Source organism: Trematomus bernacchii, unplaced genomic scaffold (assembly GCF_902827165.1).
Source record: "Trematomus bernacchii unplaced genomic scaffold, fTreBer1.1, whole genome shotgun sequence".
NCBI lineage: Eukaryota > Metazoa > Chordata > Actinopteri > Perciformes > Nototheniidae > Trematomus > Trematomus bernacchii.
The window spans coordinates 2,090,773-2,107,765 of NW_022988050.1; the positions used below are offsets into that span (position 1 = coordinate 2,090,773).

Consider the following 16,993-nt stretch of genomic DNA (forward strand, 5'->3'; position numbering starts at 1 on the left):
GATGGTAGGTAGATAGATAAATAGGTAGATAGATAGATAGATAGATAGATAGATAGATAGATAGATAGGTAGGTACAGTAGATAGATAGATAGATAGATAGATAGATAGATAGATAGATAGATAGATAGATAGGTAGGTACAGTAGATAGATAGATAGATAGATAGATAGATAGATGGATAGGTAGATAGATAAATAGGTAGATAGATAGATAGATAGATAGATAGATAGATAGATAGATAGACAGATAGATAGATAGATAGATAAATAGATAGATAGGTAGATAGATAGGTAGATAGGTAAGTACTTTATTGTACTTTACTTAGTAACTGTCCACTGAATGCAGGCAATGCTTGGCCCCATGAAATCTTTGAATATGTATTTTCCATGATGTAAAAATCAACAATATTAGAGGGATAGTGCCATCTTTTACTTTCCCCCCTTTTTTCCCAAGGAAAAACCGCTCTAAAACACACACACACACACACACACACACACACACACACACACACACACACACACACACACACACACACACACACACACACACACACACACACACACTGTTGGCTGTGGTCAGCTGCAGGTGACAGCGGACAGAAGGACACTGGTGCTTTTTGACACCAAGGGGGGGTGAAGCCTATTCACTGTCACCCATAGTGTCTTTCGAGGCTTCTGCAGTCACATATTGCACCCGACTACAACGCACACCACAACAGATTCTCCATCATCATGGCCGTCACCGACTTCCTCGCAGCCTCGGATATCGCTTTGGCCATCAATGCTTGTAAAGGTGAGGATAGTGGATAGTGATTGTTTGAAAAATAAGTGAGTCTTGCTATTCGTCAAAGGATGTAAGGCCTTTGTTTCTGTATTTTACTGTAGTTTCAGTTTGGTACATCTTCTTGTTAACTGTCTGGATCTAATCAAGTTTCATGTGTGATTTTTCTTTCAGCAAAGGACTCATTTAGCCCGAATATGTTCTTAAAAACGGTGGGTTTATCCAAGAAAAATCCAACAGAGATCAAGAGAATCTTCACGATTTTGGACCAGGACAAAAGCGGCTTCATAGAACAGGATGAGTTACAGTGAGTTTAATACACAGAACATACAATCCTGTTCTATTACAATTCAACTATAGGTAGTTTCCTGCAAAAGCATGACATTTAATGTGGTTGGAGACTTTGTTCTCATTAGTGTTTTGTGTATTTGGTGTATTTTTGCAGACTGTTCCTGCAGAACTTCTCCAAAGGAGCGAGGCCCCTGACGGCGGCGGAGACCAGAGGCTTCCTCCTGCAGGGCGACTCCGATGGAGACGGGAAGATCGGCTTGGAAGGTAGGAAGGTGTAACTGCAGATGAGGATCTATAGGTTCCTATTTGTTTTAATTAGTATCAATGTTTGCATGGTAAATGAATTGCTTTAATGCTGAAAGGAGACTGAGACCAGGGTCAGATTGTGTGAAGAATACATGTGTCTAGCTACGTACTAGAGTAAAGTGTAGGAGAGCAATCTGAAGTGATCAGGTGACTTTCTATATTTTCATGTTGTGTATTTGCATCCTGCACACAATGCAAATAGAAAGCTACACATGCTGAAAGAAACAAACAATAAAAGATGTGTGGCGCAGTGGGTTGTGCGTATGTGTTCGGATCAGGGGGTCACAGGTTCAAACCCCACTGCAGTCAGCATGTCGTTGTGTCCCTGGGCAAGACACTTCACCCCAAATTGCTCCAGTGGGGATTGCCCACAGTATTGAGTATGTAAGTCGCTTTGGATAAAAGCGTCTAACAAGTAACATGTAATGTAATAAAATGTAAAAAATCAACAAATGATTGTCAAATACCATTTATTAATCACAAGGCATATACAAATAATGTAAAAACATAATAATTAAAGATCAAAACTGAAGGTTTTAAGCCAAATTATTGCTGCTGTTTCACTTTTTTACTAAATTAACGTAAGTGCAGTTATAACAATCAGTGTCAATTCAGTTTAACATTTTTGTAGTTTAATGAAATATCAGAAGTAATACATACTGAATGTGAAAGAACAGAATAAAGAAATGTCTAAAACTCTGTCTTTCTTCTCTTTCCAGAGTTTTCCGCGCTGGTCAAGTCCTCATAAATCATACGTCACCCCTGTGATTTGTGTCATGGTGATAATCTCAGGGCGCTCTCTTTATTTAATATTGTTATCTTGAGTAAACAATAAGGAGTCATCCAGGGACTGTGTGTGTTGTAGTTGTAACGGAAAGTAATGCGATAAAGAAATGAAAATGAATTAAATGTTGCCTTTCTGCTATGTGTCTTTCCCTGCCAGAAATGTGAACAAATAAATATAATTTTTCTCTGTGAAGCGTTGCAGAGTGTTTCTTCCTGCTCATACGCGGCGAGATGCACATGCTCGTGTGTATTGTTGTTGTTGTGTTGTTGTGATGTTATATTGAGCTCTGCAGGGTCACGTCTGTCCAGGCAGGCTTTGGTTTCTCCAATTAACGGCACGAGCCGATTTCCCTCTGTGCAAATGAGGTGTTTGTCCTTCCGGCAACTTCAATTTGACACCATAGATGGGGTCATTTGGTGCGACTTATGTGTCTACACTTCAGCAACATTTCACCTATTGTCTTTGAAATACTTATTTTAGATAAACTATGGCAACTTAGTGATTGTTCTCCACCATAAATCCAGTTCAATTTGGACTTTACATCATGCTGACTTCATCATGACCCGTAAAACTATTTAAAATGTATAAGCTCAAGGCACAATCTGTCTATTTTATGTTATTCATTCATAATGTTTTCATCAATTCATTATTATTTACCTAAGGAGTAATACAACAATATAAAACGCTGCATGTACATTTGAAGTCCTGCAATTAAAATAAGTAAAATTGCAAAGTGTTAGCAACAAATCATTCTTAAAAGTAAAAAAATCAAAAAGCCCAGCATGCTGAAAAGCTCATGTCAGTGATATATTATTGATTACATTGATGCATTAACATATAAGTATCTTTAAGATGAAGGAGGTGGAGGTTGTTTTGACCACTCTCTAACACTACAGGGCTGAAAAACAGATGATTATTTGTAGTTAATTGTATAATGGAAACACTACATGTACCTTAAAATTGCACGTACAGTACGTACAGATAAAGAGTAACATCATTTGTGCTTTTGTTGAAGATACTTTGCATTTCCAGGAAAGCTATTCAGTAATAATAAACTTTATTTATCTAGCACTGTTTAAAATCAAGTTCACAAGTTACATACAATACAAAACTATATATATGAACTCATAAACATATAGCAATCAGTTCAATGCAGCCTAGAAACAGAAACAGATAAAAACGTAAGAAGATTCTTACTCTCTGGAGGAAATGGCCTCAGGACGGTTCAGCTGTATGGCTCCACCTCCACTGACCAGAAAGGTTATTTGGTGTGAGCTGCAGCTCGTGGTGGAGGTGGTGGTGGTGGGGGCACAGCTGGAAAAGACGCTCTGCGATGGGAAGCGTCTGGCAGAGCTTCGACCTGCAGTGACCTGGTTTTTAGTGCCAATCTTTAGCTAGACTTCTGTCAATGAACGTCTGCACTCCTAGATGCTCGGTGTAAGGGAGAGTAAGATTAAGAGTTCTAAATATTCCACAATTTCTATTTTTCTTTATATTTTTCTCACAAATGTACATTCTCACAGTCTCTGTCTCAAATTACAGACCTGCTTCATTGCCCTGCTTGATGGGTTTCTTCCCCGCTGTGAGATATGTGTAATTTAAACCTGATATTGAAGAAGGGCAGGAATAGTTCCAGTATCTGTGGCAGAGTCGGTTGAGGTGAGAGACCTCACTTGACCACAGCAGATTTTAAAGGCCTCAGAGTTTCCCTGCTGAACCTAAAGAACATTTGAAATAAAAACTGTATTTCAGTAAGAAGCTTCTGAGAAATCCCACATCAGAAGCCACTGGTGTGAAGGAAGTGGAGGTTGGATACACATTCAAAGAGATCAGTTTAAACCAGGGGTGTCCAAACTTTTTTCACCGAGGGCCACATACAGAAAAATATACGAAGGGCTGGGCCACTCTCTAGAGGTATTTTGCCTCATAAGTTAAGTTTTAAGTCAGCAAACTCAATCTAATGTAGGTAAATTATGCTTGTTACTTGAAAATGCTTTAAGAAACAAAACAACCTTCATCACAGCTTTCCATAGGGTTTCATTTATTATGTTGGCAACTCATTCCTTAAAACAGGAGCCTCAGATCGCTTATTATTAGGGGAAATATGAAGGGTATATTTTACGCTTGTTATACAAATAAGTTATTGGGGTTTTTCTTATCAAGTTAGATTTGTTATGAAATGTTTCCAACTTTAATTGACTGGATTTATTTTAAAAGTGGGCTTATTAACACATGAATACAGTGTAATGTTTACATATATATTTAAGAAGTACAACAAGCACAAGTTTAATTTGTGGGCCATAGTCATTATACTTTCAGAATTTGCTGAGGGCCGATTCAAAATGGTCCGCGGGCCGCATTTGGCCCCCGGGCCGTAGTTTGGACACCCCTGGTTTAAACGTTTATAGTACAGGTTTGATACAAAAAAACTCAAATCTGCTCATATTTTAATATCATCTCTATAAGTGGTCACATCTCAACACTGCCACCTCATGTTTAATAGACAAACAACAGCCTGCACCCGTCATGAGATCAAATATGGGCATGGAAAGACCCTCTGCACACTTGCATAATCACCACACAATTTTAATTGTGTGGTGATTATGCAACCGCCCTGTGGTATTAACACTGACGCGATGAGATGATGATGATGATGCCCACGATATCAGTTTTTGATGTTTCCCAAAATAGCATCACAAATAGTTTCATCACCATAATGAGAAATGGACTGAATGGCTGTAAGAGCTCCTAAAATAAAACTTGGCTGTTGCTGCTCAGCCGCATGTGAGCAGATTATGATTATATGTGCGAATAAATTCAATGACCTGCTATCCAATCACAGCCCCTCCCCTGTTGGAGTCTCCATTTACACCCTCTGGCAAATACCGAGTTTACACTAGTAAAACATTCATTAGACTTTGCAAAAGTCTCCTTATTGTGACTAAAACGCTCAACTGTGCACGGTAACTTCCTGCAGCTTCATATATATTACGTTCAGCCAAACGCGTCAGAGCAAAGAGAGTCTTTGGATCTGCATAAAAAACGTAAAAACCCAAAACAAATAAAAACAAATATCATTTTTTTCCCCCTATGTCACCACATATACCTTTGCCTGCGACAAGGAATCACAACAACCAGACAGTTCTGGCACTGGCATGCCAGGGAAGCCATTGCAGACATTTTACGCATGCCAATTACGCACAGGCTCATTTTCACCAAAACTGTCCAGGGTATTATGATGGGATGACTTGTGATTTTTTATTCGCTAAATAATCAGAAATAACTACATTTTATTTATCAAGGAACCACTAAGAAGCCTTTTTTGGCTGAAATGGCGAAGTAAACTGCCATTTAAAGGGCCATACACACCATTTAATTTGTAAATGTAAAAGTCACATTGGAGTTTCATAAAAAGCCTTTTGAATAATAATGAGAAGTGTCTTAAAATACTGATAAAAAAGTGAAAATAGTGTCATTTTTAAACATATCTGATGCCTTCTGCACAGTTAAACGGATCAAAACTACATGGCCACAGAGTACGTTTCACCCAAATCAGCAGCGTATATTCTTAGCCCTATGCAATATCAAGCACTTTTGCATAGGCATACACTTAGCCTACCATTTAAGCATCTTCATTTATGTGCATATAAATAGATCAGCTCTGTCTACTGGACACATTTTTTCGACCGACTGCTTTGACTGCTTTGCACACAGTGTCAATTACATAGCCTATGCATCATATTTCGGGTGCGTGAAGGTATATAAGCTCGCAGGAGAGGCTGAAGGGTTCACTGCAGTGATCTCATTCAACTGAACGAATCCAGTCTAGTCTCTAGATAAACCCCAAGGTGAGTTTCAAAGAGGAGCTGCAAACCTTTAAAAATCTACTGCCTGAAAGCAAAGAGAGCTTCAGGGGCGTCAACTCCAAGCAATGGGATTTAAAAATCGAGGAAAGGGCCAGAATCAGAAGCTCAGAGTTTGGACTAACTGAGGAACCAAATGGAGAAACAAAAATCTATTGCAGCCAAAGGATATTTTGCCTTGGAGGGCTTTGATTTTGAGAAAATTGGACTACCTTTTTCTGATCATTTTGGGGCTGCCAGAGAGGAATACTCACAGAAAGCAACAAAGAAAAGATATACTGCATGCCATTAAATAAGTTTACATGTAACTTTTTAACTTTGACCGCTGTAATGTAGAAGTGAGGGGGCTTAACATGCTAAGATTCAAAGTGCTTAACCCTGTCTGATTCGCTGCAGCTCAACTGATGACTTGTCCTCTGCTCTCCTCCCTCAGTAAAAAACAAAAATGGCACTTGCAGGAACCCTGAAGGAGGCTGACATCACTGCAGCCCTCGCAGCATGCACAGGTAAACCACATGAAAATGACACAGAGCATTGTTCAGGACAGATGCACAAAAACATGCAACTCGTCATATTTCAGTATTCTTACTCATTTAATGCGGACTTTCCTGCAGCAGAATACCATTTCTAACACAGAATCACACTACCAGATTACAGCAAATGGGACTTTAAAAGCAATTTTTGCAGCTTTGAAATGTAACTAAGTACATTTTTAAAGTGCTTCAACTTTACTGAAGCACTTACTACTTCTACTTTACTACATTAACTGCATTTTTTTACTCCTTTACACTTTTTGATGACTTGAGTTACTCTCAGATTTCGATCATAGATACAACATATAAATCACCTTCTGAATTATAACAGCTTAAGATGCTCAGCGAAATGACTTTTACAGATGCAACATGCAATAATATACACAATTCAATCTAATATAATGTATACAATCCAATTTTATATATTGTATATTACTCTGAAATGGGCTTTTTGATGCTAATATTGTTGTGCCTGACTTAAGTAAGAGTCGAATGCAGGACATTTCATTGAGATATAGGATTTTTAACACTCATAAATAGCGGTAAGTACTTGAGTAAAATATTGAATTACTTTACCCAATTAATTCTTAACATATAAAACCATTTATTTGAACATGTATCAGTACAGAAAAACCTCTTAAACGCTGAATGACAGTCAGAGCAGAGGTTTGGGAAGAAACAAACCACCAGACCTTGTAAACGATACCAGGACAAAACACACTTCAGTTTCTGTGTGAAATTCCTAAAACATCTGATCTCATATCTTCTCCTCACAGCTGCTGAGTCTTTCAAACACAAGGAATTCTTCGCTAAGGTCGGCCTGTCCGCCAAGAGCGCTGATGACATCAAGAAAGCTTTCTTGGTCATTGACCAGGACCAGAGTGGCTTCATTGAGGAGGAGGAGCTGAAGTAAGAACACCTCTTAGACCCTCACTTAAGAAACTCTAAACTATCTCAACTCTACCTTGTAGTTAACTTACTACTATCTCAACTCTACTTCATACTTAACTTACTACTATCTCAACTCTACTTCATACTTAACTTACTACTATCTCAACTCTACGTCATACTTAACTTACTACTATCTCAACTCTACTTCATAGTTAACTTACTACTATCTCAACTCTACTTCATACTTAACTTACTACTATCTCAACTCTACTTTATAGTTAACTTACTACTATCTCAACTCTACTTCATAGTTAACTTACTACTATCTCAACTCTACTTCATACTTAACTTACTACTATCTCAACTCTACTTTATAGTTAACTTACTACTATCTCAACTCTACTTTGTAGTTAACTTACTACTATCTCAACTCTACTTCATAGTTAACTTACTACTATCTCAACTCTACTTCATACTTAACTCACTACTATCTCAACTCTACTTCATACTTAACTTACTACTATCTCAACTCTACTTCATACTTAACTTACTACTATCTCAACTCTACTTCATAGTTAACTTACTTAACTTATCCTGAAAGAAATACAATGAGAATAATTGAATGAGATTTTCTCACATCTACAAACTCTCAAAACCAATCATGATCATGCAGAATAAATATTTAAATATCTTTTCCATCTATATCTGTATGCATTATTTACTGAGTGTCTCTCTTCCTCTCCAGGCTGTTCCTGCAGAACTTCGCTGCCGGTGCCAGAGCTCTGACTGTTGCTGAGACCAAGGCTTTCCTGAAGGCCGGTGACATCGATGGTGATGGCATGATCGGAATCGATGGTGAGAAGAAAAAAAATGGGAATCTTATCTGGAAATAAAACCAAATTAAGAAGCTTTAAATATATCTAAAAAGATCTTGAAATAACCTTTTTCTTTCTTTGTCTTCCTGCAGAGTTCGCCACCATGGTCAAGGCTTAAATGGAGAATCAGACAACATCCTACATCCCTTCTCTTAATTTGAGACAAGACATAGTCCTCTCTTTTCCATTTCACTCTCTCTCTCCCACTCACTACACCAGTTTTATACAATTGACCTCTCACCCCCCTGACCGAAAAAACAAGCCTCCTCTCTCTCTCTCTGTCCACGATGAATGTACCTTTCAAAGTGTATAGCTTGGTTGACTTGTGTCTTTCTCTCTCTCTCTCACTTCTGTCCTCATTTTACTATGTGAGTTTTGCTTATTGTGAAATCAGCGATGATGCACTTTTATGGAAAACGGACGAATGATGAGATCATAATAAAGGTTCTTTTTCAATAACGTCTGACTGGTCTTCAATATGGTTCAGCAAGAGATCTCAGCAAGAGATCTTAAACAGTTCCTTCTAAGGAAATCTCAAAAGCTTTTTCCAAGAAAACACCACAAAGCAAATGGAAACCACTTTGGCTACAAGCGACAGCAAAGCCGAACACTAAACAATTAGCTAAAATGCTAATCTAATGCAACAGCAGAAAGCAAAGTCTAATGGGCCTAATACTAACCAATCACAAAAGAGCCGGCCAGCTAACCAATCAGAGCAGACTGGGCTCTGGTTTCAGACAGAGGGTGAAAAGAGGTGCTGCAGCACAGGCAGTATGAGAACAATAAAGACCTTTTTGAACATTAAAGCATGGAGACATGTCACAGTAGAGACTCTAAATACTGATATGAACCTGAAAATGCGAATAATATTTCCTCTTTGAGCATATTTGAGTAAAGGAAAAGCAAACAAAGCATATGGTTGTTCCTAAAATCAGTCATTGAGAAGCACCAGACTTAAAACTATGACACTTATTCCTCCGAGAGAATGTCCACAATTGTTAATTGAAATTCTTAATTGGAGGTGCTGTTCCCCTTTAAACATGCTAACATTAGCTTACACAATTGCCACTGTTTACTACTGTAACACCAGGTATGGATAGTAGCAGCAAATTGATTGGGCGAGAGTAAGAAAGTGATGCTACTTCTTTATAAAAGTCACAAAGTCTCACACTATCAACATGAAGAAGGTCTTTGTCACCAGCTGTGGTGATAGTAAATAAAAAACACAGATATCACCTCTTTTAATCTAGACCAGAGGCCTGTACTACGAAGCTGGTTCAACCTAACCTGGATATGTTGGAGTTAGCCGGTTGGCCTAAGCCAAAACATACGCGCTGGCGCTAAACTGTACTACGACGCTGGTTATCAAGTGGATCGCTCAAGCCAGCCGTGTCCTATCTAGTTAGGTGCGCGTTCACATGAAAGGGGTGGTATTTGGAGCATTCGACCAATCTCAAACACAAATATGAAGAAGTTAAACTTTAAACATCCATGACTTAAACACTTTATCCAGGATAAAAGCCACATAGCTGCACCTGCAAGGTGAATACAGCTGGTAAAAGAAAAAGTGTTTGAATGCGTACATTAACAGGTTTATGAAATCACTGACCCGTCCAAGACACGAGTGGATCTGACTTTAATTAGGAGAATTTGACTCGAGTGTTTCGTCAACTTAATGTGTTGCTTAAAATAATACTTCTGCATACAGTATGTGACACTGTGAGTGTTGCACGGCCAGATACGGCTCAGCTGACTCAGATAAGGAAATATATGATACATTATGATGTGATATGATATGAATGATAATGGGACACATCGACGTCTGCACTCACAGTGCCGCGGACTGTACTTAATGTTACTCTGATCCGGTTACTTATGTCGTGGCAGATATTTAAGTAAGCTTTCTTAACGCTAATATTATAATAGTCAGATTGCTCTGAAGATGGGAGGGGATATTCTATTAATTTTCACGTTCACACAGTCAGTTGATTTTGGCCGGCAGTCTTTCCTGCAACGGCAGTTTTTCTGTATTTCCTCTATCCTGTAATATGAATTGATCGCTTTAAACTCCGCACACGGAGCTCTGATTGGTCAGCAGGCAGTGCTTTCACTGAGTTGATCTCTTAGCCTGCCACCTAACCTGCTCCGGAGCAGGTTTGCCGCTCAGCATAAATTACCATGGAAATCTAGCCTGCTAAAAAGAGAACCAGCGTCGTAGGACCGGAAAGCCCGAGATTTCCCTGAATTTAGCCGGCTAAGCGAAAATCCAGCTTCGTAGTACAGGCCTCAGGGGTGGCAAACTCATTTCAGTTAAGGGGCCACATACTGCCCACTTTGATCTCAAGTGGGCCAGACCAGTCAAATCATAGCATATTAACCCACAGGCCCTACATAACGACAATATTTCTGTATCTGGGAGCTATTACGTCACGTGAGGAGTTTGAGTTACCCATCTGACTGCTGCCCTAATTAATCCAGCTCTCCTCTCTTTCAATGTGGGGTGATTGTTTTATTTAATTCTTCTTGGGATGTCCTAAGTGAGGATGTCTCTGCATTGAAGTGCAGCAGCCACACGATGGCGCCTCTGATCCGTCAACAAGTCACAAGGAAGGCTCTCAGTTGTTTTAAGGGTTTTACATTGCCAGCTTTGAATGTGTTTTCTGAGCTCCACTTGAGTCCAGTAGTTCAATTTCTAGTACATCAAGGGGCTTTGGACAAATAAAAGTGCCGTCACTCAGCTTCAGTGCATGGTACTACTTTTGAGAATAATGAGATGTATTCCCCTGGTTCTCGTTACAAAAAGGCCTCCCCTCTGTGATAATGACATTAGTGCTGTTGTGCTGATTGTTTGAATGCTTCCTCTATGCAGACAACAAACTCAGAGTGGACAGTTCTCATGGAGATCAGATGCAAACCTTGAAAACATCAACAATAAAAAAACTTCCACACACAACCCCTCAACGTACAGTAGGTCAGGTGTGTGTGCATGTGTGTGTAGATGAAGAAGAAGTCATAATACAGTAAATGTATCAAGTATCTAACACTCATAAGTGAATTAAGAATGATTTGAGCTTATAATTGCATTTTTTTTTTAAATGCAATACTTCTTTGACATTTTTGTAATCGGGGAAAACAGAAACATTAATAATAACAATGATAAAAATTAAAAATACTATTATTATTTCTTTATTTGTATTATTATTATTACAATTATTTTGTACTATTATTTTATTATTTTGTATTTTTTTAAGTTTATTTCTCTAAATATTTTTTTTATTTTCTCTTCTAAACTGTATTCTCATAAGAACAAATCATGTACTTTAAACCTGAACACACATCTGTAAGTGAAACATTTGTTGTATTAACCTGTATTGTCACTAATATGAAGTAGATTTATCAGGAAGTTCTTTTAGACGGTTCTGCAATGATTTCCTGTTTTTCGTCTTCCTCTGGAATAGGATCCCACATTGTTTGTGTTTGAACAGGTTTGAACAGGTTTTCAGGTCAAATGTAACAATACGTTCCCAAAAACAGTGAGGTTTGGAGTCCTTTATCTATCCCCGACAAAGCTGGTGATATCAGACAACAAAATGTACGAGGGGGATAACATCTCTCTGGTGAGCCCTAAGAAGATTTATGACCCGCTGCTCTGGGCATCTGAATTTAGGAGATTATTCAGAATAAAACCAAAGAGAGAAAGGAGGTCTGATTAAATTTGAGATGTGGTTAATCTTCCACACATGCACCTGCAGGCAGAAAGCAGAGTTTTATGACATCAGAGAGGGACACAGAGAGCAGTGTGCAGCGGAGAGGCAGTGAAGGTTAATTGGGCAGGTGAGGAACTCGAGAAGGAGGCGCCGGTTGGGGGAACATTTGATACGCACACAGGTTGGAAACTCAAGCATCCTTCAGTGCATCCACCCCTGAGTATATAAGAGAGAGGCAGCTGTCAGCGGCACCACAAAGCCTTATCTCTCCATCTGCTGCTGCTGCTGCTGCTGCTGCTCTGTCTGGACGCTTAGCAACGCTCTGCACACAGCGGTGAGTCCAGGTGTGCTACCTGCTGAGGAGGCATTGACTTTCATTCCTTTATTTGTTATTTTTGCAGGTTCTATGCATGCTTATGAATGTCTGAACTTCTTTGTAAGCTAAAAAACTGAATGGTTGCAACTAAATTACCCAAGCTATCTACTGAACGGACAAAGGGATGGATTATTGAATTGATAAAAAAGTGTTTTTAATGCTTTTTGGTCAATATTAGGATTTGTTCTCAGCTCACTAATCCTTTATTTCTATAAGACATTCCTGTAAAATGATAAACAGACTATACTTCCTCAATTTAAGCTAATGTGATGGGAAAAAAGCATATTATTAATATAATGAGAAACTTTCTAACAGCTTAATATCTCAAATAATATATGTTATTTCGTGAAAAGTTACTTATTGTTTTGCGATACTGCGTCATTATTTCAGATAATAACTCATTATTTTGATCATTTCCCTCGTTTTGAACACTTTTTTATTACTTTTTTTAGCCACCATATCTTTGAACTCTTAAGTATTTGAGTGACTGTACTCAAATGATTACAGAGTTTGCAGTATGGTTGCATGAAATGTCAAGGTTCAAGGTTCTTTATTTTGTCATACGAACATAGCTACAGTGTAGTTATGCCGATGAAAATCTTAGGTCACAGGCTTCTCTAATAGTGCAACACAATAACAGATACACAGACAAATATAGTGCAAGTAAATAGTAAATACAAAAAGAAAAATAGTTTAAAAAAGTGAAATAGTGCAATAAGAGTCTATATGCAAGTTATTGGAATGATATATTAGAGAAATAGATAAATAATTACTAAGTAGCAGATGAATGTTGTACAGTTTTACTTTTTGTTCAAGAAAGAGCATGTCTATAATTGTTTGAAGAGCAGGAGAGGATGTTTCAACACTCTCTGATTCTATATGTATTCATTTGTAAATATTGTACTAGGGCAAACATATTTTATGAGAAGGGACCAAATGATAATGACACTGTCAAGGGTTTTGCATATAATAGAATATAAGCTCACCCCACCTTCCCACCCAAATCATTTTCATACAGTCCCCAAGTGCCAATTATCCTGCACAGCCTTGCAAAATCCAATTAAGCGCAGCAAATAACATCAGTAATTATGAGGCGCCAGGGGAAATCCAACCAGGAAGCCTAATGAATCACACATAGCACATAACGTAATTATTATGACTTTATAAAAAGGAGAACACACTGGTAGCAAAGAGTATATTCTTTAAACATGTGAGCTGTATTTTTACTTTATTCCGTTCTCCTTTTCCTGGAAACTTCAGCATTTTTGGCAAAACCACCATGACTGCAGTGTGTGTGTGTGTGTGCGTGTGTGTGTGTGTGTGTGTGTGTGTGTGTGTGTGAATAATTTACAGAGCTTTTCTTTGACCCTTCAGGACCAACATGTCGCTCACCTCCATTCTTTCAGCTGAGGCCATTGAAAACGCTGTCAAGGACTGTCAAGGTAGCATCTCCTCTCTCTCTCACACACACACACACACACACACGCACACACACACACACAACACACACACACACACACACACACACACACACACACACACACACACACACACACACAATGCCGGCCCTACCCATTTTTTAAACCACTTATTATTCATAGACGTGCCATGCGCAAGCAAATTATGCTGAATCCACAACTTCAGAATTAAGATAATAGCGTTATCTTTAACTTACTAAAGCCAAACTTAATTATAATAAAATGCACAATAATTCCCAACCACAAATGATTAATCAACCTACTTCTAATCGGAGTCAAGAGTGAGATCTGAAACACTCTCCGATATTATTATCTTGGCTGTATTGTTCTCATATTGTACATTATCTTCTCCACTAAAGCCATAGAAAGCTTGGACTGCATTTCCAAGGGTTTTCAATCTCCTGTCTCCTGGATTTAAAAGATAAAAACACAGGTAGAAAATCTCCCACCTGGACTGCAGCCATGTGTTTAATCTCCATATCAGCTTCCACCCTGCTGAACCTCATTAGTCAGCTATTTTTCTTTTAAGTCTATGGTTGTGTGTGACTTTGTGTTTTGCAGCTCCGGATTCATTCTGCTACAAAAAGTTCTTTAAGCTGTGTGGCCTGTCCTCAAAGACGCCCCAGGAAGTCAAAGATGTCTTCCAGATCCTCGACGAGGACAACAGCGGCTTCATCGAGGAGTCTGAGCTCAAGTGTGTGAAACATAGATTTGGGATGTATGATGATGATGTAATACACTAACCATTGATTACCTTCTGATTATGTAATGTATTGGTGCCTTGATTCACAAAAATGCACTGGAAAGAATCATATATCTTCCTCTATCCAAAAGGTTTCTTCAACTAACATCATTTACCGGTAAAATAATTTACACTGAGTTTCTGACCTAGACCCTACTTCCTCAGGAAATGTGTGTGTGTGTCTGACAGAAAGAAGGATTTAGTACATGACGTCACACAGTGGTATGATTGGGATGGCACCATTAAGCTGTCCACAATGAGCAAAGCATGTTATTGCCTATGTTATTCAACCTTAAAGGACGACACAAGCCGTGCAATTAGGAATAAGGTGGCATGATATGAGGAAAATATGGGATATGGGTAATGATTTAACGTTTGCTAAAATGACTATGCTGATAAAATAGCACAAATTGTTTTTCTTCAATTAGATAAAAGAAAAGTAATTTCAAACCATCTTTTATCCAACAAGAGGCACACCAGAAAAAGTCTATTGACTACTAATACTTTCTTTCAACATTTTGTGTGTGTGTGTGTGTGTGTGTGTGTGTGTGTGTGTGTGTGTGTGTGTGTGTGTGTGTGTGTGTGTGTGTGTGTGTGTGTGTGTGTGTGTGTGTGTGTGTGTGTGTGTGTGTGTGTGTGTGTGTGTGTGTGAAGGTTCTTCCTGCAGCGGTTTGTCCCCGGGGCGCGGACACTGAGCGAGGCAGAAACCAAGACCTTCATCTCAGCAGCTGATGATGACAGTGACGGCAGAATTGGAGCAGAGGGTCGGTGTCTGATTTCTCAGATTGCATTCAGACAAACTCATGATGCAGGCAGGAATGATCTCATTAGTTGGAATTTTTTGTTTAAGTCAAACAGAGACAGCTTTTTTGAATGCAGCTTAGAGCACTTGTTACCTGGACATTATGAGATATACATCTGTCTAAATGTTATGATTTACTTTGTTCACATTGACGAAACATGCTAGAAAACATTGCATTAATTTGATACTTTTAACTCTTGTAATAAAATTGGGTGAGAATTTGCATGTGTTTAAAAACTAAAGACAGCATTTAAGGCATCACTTTACTGCGGCACCTGGGTTCAAATGTAGGAAAACTGTGTGTTTTGGGGGAACAGAAAACATGCATGTAAGTTTAGTCTTTTGTTAGATAAAATACAATGAGACTTTGGACATCTTGAATCAATCCTGATGCGAACAATTCTTTGGATTGAATGTTAACACTGTGTACTGTTTGCTAACAGTAAGACTGACCAAGAATAACAGGCATAACTTGTCTGCATTAGCATTGCTTATCATGATCAGTTTAAGTACGTGCACATCCGTAATAGCAGCTAGTGTTTGCGTTCTGATTAAATCTTCATTATAAGATGCGTTAGACTTTTAAACTATAGGTTTATAGACATACTGTTGTTTGTACTGAAGCATTTTTACTTTGGAGCTCAGAGATTAAACTCTTATTTGTTTCTTTAACATTTGTTACCAACAGTGAGTACTTAAAATGTTTTTTCCAATCCTACAGTTACCAACAAAATCTGAGTTTAGCTGTCTTACATAATAGGATAAAGGATTTGGACAATCCAAAAATGTGGACCATTGCATTCAGTGATTATCATGCCTTTCTTCCTGTAGAGTTCCAGACCATGGTGCAGTCCTGAGTTTTTCCCATGAAAACAGCTCAAGCCTTCAGGTCTGCAGCCCTCTCCTCACCTCTGGAGTCTAAAGATCCCAGCTTCCACTCCCAGTGATTTATTTTGTTTTCTACTAAATTATGTGTGGCCTAATTGTTTTTCCAGACACTGTGTCCAGTTAAAGACAACAGACTGTCAATGTGTCTTTTTCCACTTGGAAAACACTGTGCACACCCCACCTCTGTCAATGAATGAGATGAATAAACGTGTGGAAACACAGATCACTTCTTTGTGTTCACTTCTTCTTGGTTAAACAGGTTAACATTGTTAAAACCTCACTCATATAATACGCCATTAACGTGCAAAAAGAATGCATGAATGTACTTAAATAGTAGCTGATTCCTCAAAAGCATAATCCATAAAAATGAGAGCAGGGAATAAAAGCATCATAGGACTTTTTTATTAAGTTTTGCATTTATACATAAGACCAACAAAAACTGTGTGTGGTATAATTTAAACAATGAACCGGACGTGGAGATCAAGTAAAACATGACCAGGTCCTTACAAAAGTATAGTATTCTTGATTTGTTAACTAATCCAACCTAACAGCACAGAGCACAATAGAGGAGTTGTAGGGTGTAATCAAATGCAAGATCAAACAAGAGAAGGCCCAGGACTACGTTTTATTGAGACAAAACAAATGTTTAGCTTGGTTACGATTGAGTAGGGGTT

The 16,993-nt window shown here is 38.4% G+C and overlaps 3 protein-coding genes across 5 annotated transcripts; all 3 read left to right on the forward strand.

Moving 5' to 3' along the window:
- Window positions 1–611: 611 nt before the first annotated feature.
- LOC117473399 (parvalbumin, thymic-like) lies at window positions 612–2,356 on the forward strand. Its single transcript, XM_034118967.1, has 4 exons — window positions 612–792; window positions 955–1,087; window positions 1,226–1,335; window positions 2,097–2,356. The coding sequence occupies exons 1-4, from the start codon at window positions 732–734 to the stop codon at window positions 2,123–2,125; spliced, it is 333 nt and encodes a 110-aa protein (XP_033974858.1). The 5' UTR covers window positions 612–731; the 3' UTR covers window positions 2,126–2,356.
- Window positions 2,357–5,858: 3,502 nt separating this feature from the next.
- Window positions 5,859–8,782, forward strand: pvalb3 (parvalbumin 3). Its single transcript, XM_034119785.1, has 5 exons — window positions 5,859–6,012; window positions 6,461–6,533; window positions 7,337–7,469; window positions 8,197–8,306; window positions 8,419–8,782. The coding sequence occupies exons 2-5, from the start codon at window positions 6,473–6,475 to the stop codon at window positions 8,442–8,444; spliced, it is 330 nt and encodes a 109-aa protein (XP_033975676.1). The 5' UTR covers window positions 5,859–6,012; window positions 6,461–6,472; the 3' UTR covers window positions 8,445–8,782.
- A 3,166-nt stretch (window positions 8,783–11,948) lies between these two features.
- pvalb9 (parvalbumin 9) lies at window positions 11,949–16,548 on the forward strand. Of its 3 annotated transcripts, none has more exons than XM_034119783.1 (5): window positions 11,949–12,367; window positions 13,763–13,851; window positions 14,449–14,581; window positions 15,284–15,441; window positions 16,263–16,548. In XM_034119783.1, exons 2-5 carry the CDS (start codon window positions 13,791–13,793, stop codon window positions 16,286–16,288), a joined length of 378 nt encoding a protein of 125 aa, XP_033975674.1. In that variant the 5' UTR covers window positions 11,949–12,367; window positions 13,763–13,790; the 3' UTR covers window positions 16,289–16,548. The 3 variants fall into 3 exon arrangements, with proteins under 3 accessions (XP_033975674.1, XP_033975673.1, XP_033975675.1); XM_034119782.1 differs by having other exon boundaries at window positions 11,951–12,367; window positions 13,784–13,851; XM_034119784.1 differs by having other exon boundaries at window positions 11,963–12,367; window positions 13,784–13,851; window positions 15,284–15,393.
- Window positions 16,549–16,993: the final 445 nt, after the last annotated feature.